The sequence below is a fragment of the Eimeria tenella genome, genomic scaffold (genome assembly GCF_000499545.2).
Source record: "Eimeria tenella Houghton genomic scaffold, Eth_scaff886, whole genome shotgun sequence".
Classification (NCBI taxonomy): Eukaryota; Apicomplexa; class Conoidasida; order Eucoccidiorida; family Eimeriidae; genus Eimeria; species Eimeria tenella.
This window is the reverse complement of record NW_013546000.1, coordinates 1-4966: the sequence shown is the minus strand read 5'-3', so window position 1 is coordinate 4966 and position 4966 is coordinate 1. Positions and strand designations below refer to the sequence as shown.

Sequence of the window (4966 nt, the reverse complement as noted above, 5' to 3'; positions counted from 1 at the left end):
TGCTGCTGCCGCCGCCGCCGCCGCTGCTGCGGGCTGCCCCGCTGCTGCTGCTGCTGCTGCCGCCTGCTGCAGCCGCCGCGGAGCGCATGCGTACAGCAGCAGCAAACTCAGAGCAGCATTTGCAATGTTCCAGTGCAGACACAAAAGCTGCCCCTCCACGGACCCCGCGAAGGGGCCCCCAGCAGCAAAAGGGGGGCCCCCAGGGGGGCCCCCCGAACCGGGGGGGGCCCCCACACTCGGGGGGCCCCCCGACCCAACCACCTCCACCAACTCCTCCTCCCCAGCGCTCTCCATGGGGGCCTCCCCGGTGCCCTGCTGGGGGGCCCCCCCGGTACCCGGCTGGGGGGCCCCCCCTGTACCCTGCTGGGGGGCCCCCTGCGGCGGCCAGGCTGCGGGGGCCCCCGAGGGCAGATCTGCTGCTGCGGGGTCCCCGTGCTGCTGCTCTGGGGGCGGGCCCTGGGGGGGGGGCCCCTGCAGCAAAACAACGGGGGGGGCCCCCCCTAGGGGCCCCCCAGGAAGAGGGGCCCCCTGGGGGTCCCCCCGGGGGGCCCCCCTGGGGGCCCCCTCAAGCGGGGGCCCCCCCTCCTGGGGGCCCCCCTCATTTAAAAAGTTGTTTGTGGGCAAAAGACTGTCTCTTAATTCGTCTCCATATGCAGACTGCCCTGCGGGGGCCCGGAGGCGGGGCCCTGTTGGCCCTGCTGCTGCTGCTGCTCCTGCTGCTGCTGCTGCTGCTGCTGCTGCTCGCTGGCACTCTGTGTCATTGTCCGAAAGGCAGGGCCTTCCTCCCACAGCTCGTCCCGCCTGCTGCTGCTGCTGCAATTGCTGCTGCTGCGGTTCTGCTTTCTGCGGTGGCTGCTGCTGCAGTTGCCCGGTCTCCTCTTGCTGCTGCTGCTTCTCTCGCAGCAGCTGCTGCTTTTGCTGCAGTTGTTGCTGCGGCTCCTCGTCTTGCTGCCGCTGCTGCTGTTGAACCTGCTGCTGCTGCTGCTCATCCTCCTGCTGCAGCTCCTGTTGAACCTGCTGCTGCCTTTCCTGCTGATGCAGCTGCTGACCCTGCTGCTGCTCGTGCAGCTCATCCTGCTGCTGCTGCAGCTCCTGCTGCTGCTCCAACTCAACTGGTTGTTGCTGCTGCAGCTCGCTTACCTGCTGCTGCGGTCGCTGCATCTGTTCATCCTGTTGATGCTCCTGTTGCTGCTGCTCCTCGTTTTGCTGTTGCTGCTGCTGCTGCTGCTCCTTTTGCTGTTGCTGTCCCTGCTGCTGCTGCTCCAGCACAGGCGACACGTACACGACATTGCCCTCATATGCATCCGCAGCGCTGCTGCTGCTGCTGCTGCTGCTGTCGCTGCTGCTGCTGTCGCTGCTGCTGCCCGCATTGTTTTCTTGTGACTGCAACTCTGCCTGAGAGCTGCTTTCCCCGCCTTCTGAGTCATAGACAGCTGCGGTTGCTGCTGCTGCTGCTGCTGCTGTTGCTTCTGGGAGTTGTGCAGCAGCAACGGGGGTGGGGGCCGGGGACGGGGCCGGTATTCCCGCTGCATTCACTGTAGTGGCAGCAACAGCAGTTGCTGCTGCTGCTGCTGTTGCAGCTGCTGCTGCGCTGTGAATGTTCGGGGCCCGGAGAGCATCTCCCTGTGACGCTGCTGCTGCCAGTAGCAGCAGCAGCAGCAGCAGCAAATGGTGCCGACGGCTTTGCTGCTGCTGCAGCCAAGCCCACAGCAGCCGCAGCAGCTGCAGCAGCTCCCCTAGCACAGCCTCCATTCACCGGGCCAAAGATCAGTCCTCTCCATCCCGGTGGAGCGGGAGCAGCAGCAGCTGCAGCAGCAGCAGCAGCAGCAGCAGAGGGCTCGGGGTTAGCAGTGGCGCCTCGGCGCTGCGGCAGCAGGCGGTTGCTGGCAGCTGCTGTTGCTGCTGCAGTTACGGCAACTGGGGAGCAGCTGAGGCAGCAGCAGCAGCAGCAACAGCAGTCGCAGCTGCTGCTGCTGCAGCTGCAGTGTAGGCCGAAAGATCCGAGTGTATTGGTGCAGCAGCAACTGCCTCGCCGAGCCTGCTGCTGCCTGGGTTTTTAAACATTAGTTTGGCAGCAAATAAACAAAATACAAATTTAATTGCATTTAAAGAAGTTTAATTGCATTAACTTAGTTGAATTTCAGCATTCCAGCTGCTGCTGCTGCGAGGCAGTACCGCTGGCGCCACAGCAGCAGCAGCAGCAGCAGCAGCAGCAGCCGAGCCGGGGCGAGCAGGCCTTTATTTCCATTCTTTTTTGAGTTAATTTAATTTAATTAATTTAATTTTAATTTAATTTCCAACTTTTCTTCTTTTTGCAAATTCCTGTCCAGCCCATTCCCCCCTCCGCCCAACTCCCCCCACTTCGATTCAGTGGCGCCGCGGGCGTCTTCGGACTTTTCTGTGTTTTGTTTATTTCTTGTAATTTCTTTTATTTATTTTAATTCTTTTTTATTCCTTTTAATTCTTTTTAATTCTTTTTTTCACTTTCAGCTTTTCAGCAGAAGACACGGAGAGAGAGCAGCTGCTTTGCGCTGCTTCCAGCTAGTCGCTGCTCTCGCCAGCCGCCAGCCACGCTAGGGTTTAGGGTTTAGGGTTTAGGGTTTAGGGTTTTCTGCAGCCCCCAGGGACTGTTCCGCTGCGGCGCCTCAGCTGCTGAGCCCTCCACTTCAAGTCCACCCTCACGGCCAAAAGCAGCACGAAAGAAGCCGCTGCTGCAGCTCGCTAGCTAGCTAGCTAGCCAGCTAGCTAGCTAGCCAGCCAGCTAGCTAGCTAGCTAGCTGGCTGGATGGACAGGTAGCTAGCTAGCTAGCTAGCTAGCTAGGTAGCCAGCTAGCTAGCTAGCTAGTCAGCTAGCTAGCTAGCTAGCTAGCTAGCGAAGAAACGGACAAGAGTTCTAAATAGGAAGGGGAAGAAACGGCCTCCGTGGCCCTCGGTGTTACTGGTCGACAAACTTGCTGCCGTTGCTGCACCTCCCCTGAAGCTGCTGCTGCTGCTGCTGCTGCTGCTGCTGCTAGTGCTCTTGCTGCTGCTGCTTTGCTTCCGTCTGTATGTACAGGCGCAAAAGCCTGCAGTGTACATACACCCCAAGCGCTTCTGGGGTGTACGTACACCGCAACTTCTCCGCATTTCGACTGTAATGCCATTCTTTTGGGGCAGCAATTCCTTTTTAAAAGAATTGAATTTAAAACACTTTTTAAAATACTTTTCTTTCTTATTTTGCGTTTAGGATTTGCTGTGTACAGCCACCCCGTTTGCAGCCACTTGCATGCGCGTTTCTGCAGTTCCATTTTGCAAATAAATTTAAATGATTAACTAGTTAGTTTTGTTGCGAATTGATTAATTAAATAATTTTATTAATTAATTGATTTAATTAATTAATCGATTTAAGTAATAATTAATCTAATTAATTAATTATTTAAATACTTGGATGGTGGATAAGTGCAAATAGATAAACACTTTATTTACTTATTTATATGCATGCATGCACATACAAATATAAGAAATACGTACAAGTATATATTAACATAATAAATAAATACTTATTATAACATATACATGTATACTAATATATATACATATATAATATGTATACTAATATATATACATTTATAAATATACACATTTATGCATGTATGCTTCTATATATATAATAAACATATGAATTTACATATATATATGCTTATACATTTATATATATACATTTATATATATATATACATATATATATATATATTCATATATATATATATAGATAAATGCAAAAGAACTAATAAATACTAATATATACAAGAAGAAAAAGAGGCATAAAAACAGACACAGATCCATTGCAAACAGTTTTATAAATGCATGCAGACTTTTGAGAAAACAATTATGCAAAATAGATTTATAAACATCTTTTTATTCTGCGCAAACTCAAACAAAAACTAAAAATAAAACTACAAATGTCCCTCCTTATTATTGTGATAACTGGGAATTATTTGGGTGCAAAATCGAGAAAAAGAAACGCATGCAAAAACGCATGCAGCGGCGCTGGGCTGTACGTACACCTCAAAAGGCCGAAGGAATTAGAAAGGTGTACGTACACCTCAAAAGGCCAAAGAAAGAAATCAGATGAAAAAGAAAAGACCCAGTTGAGTCCGGGAGTCGAGGAGACAGTGCTTCCCTCTCACGAGCAAGAAACCCTAAACCCTAAACCCTAAACCCTAAACCCTAGACCCTAAACCCTAGACCCTAAACCCTAAACCCTTCTGCAGCGCGGTGGGTAAGTCCGCGTGAGCGGCGGCGAGGAGAGTGGGGTATCGGGTGCGGGTCGGCCGTGGGGTTTGGGAGTTCGGGTTTAGGGTTTGCAAACCCTTTTTTAGGGTTTCAGCGGCGCGACAACTCCGCCTCGGAAGGCAACATCGAACGGTAGGGTACAGGGGCCCCCAAAACAGCAGGGGGGGGCCCCGGGGCCCCCATGGGTAAGGGTAGGGGGGGCAGTCCTGGGACGGGGGGGGCGAGGTACCCCTCGGGCACTGCTGCTGCTGCTGCGCTGCTGCTGCTGCTGCTGCTGCTGTCCGCTGCTGCTTCGGCGCTGGCCTTGGGCCTGGCCCAGGCCAGGCGCATGGTGGCGCCCCCAATCACCAGCTGCCCCGCCAGCTGCTGCAGTGCTGCTGCTGCTGCTGCTCTTTCTGCGAAGCAAACAAAAGCCACTTTCTTGAGAGGGTTTATGCGCACAGCCAGCACTTCCCCGAAGGGCCGCAGCTGCTGCAGCAGCTGCGTCTCCCGCGTCCCCTCTGGCAAGCCCCCCACGAACAAAGTTGTTATAGAACTGTCTCCTTTTCCTGCTGCTGCTGCTGCTTCTTCCCGGCTCGCAGCCAGCCGGAAGATCTTCTCCGCCACCGGGTCGTCCTGGCCCACGTACCTGAGGCGCACAGGCATCCAACGCACTTGCTGCTGCTGCTGTTGCAGCTGTTGCAGCTGTTGC

General features: G+C 54.0%; 2 protein-coding genes across 2 annotated transcripts; both read right to left on the bottom strand.

The window, feature by feature from the left end:
• Positions 1-379: 379 nt before the first annotated feature.
• Positions 380-1752, bottom strand: ETH_00008950 (uncharacterized protein; the record flags this gene model as incomplete). Its single annotated transcript, XM_013380788.1, has 1 exon — positions 380-1752. A coding segment is annotated over one exon (1373 nt), but the record flags the coding sequence as incomplete, so codon positions are not given.
• Positions 1753-4365: 2613 nt separating this feature from the next.
• ETH_00008945 (uncharacterized protein) lies at positions 4366-4920 on the bottom strand (the record flags this gene model as incomplete). Its single annotated transcript, XM_013380787.1, has 1 exon — positions 4366-4920. The coding sequence occupies one exon, from the start codon at positions 4918-4920 to the stop codon at positions 4366-4368; it is 555 nt and encodes a 184-aa protein (XP_013236241.1).
• Between the last annotated feature and the right edge of the window lie 46 nt (positions 4921-4966).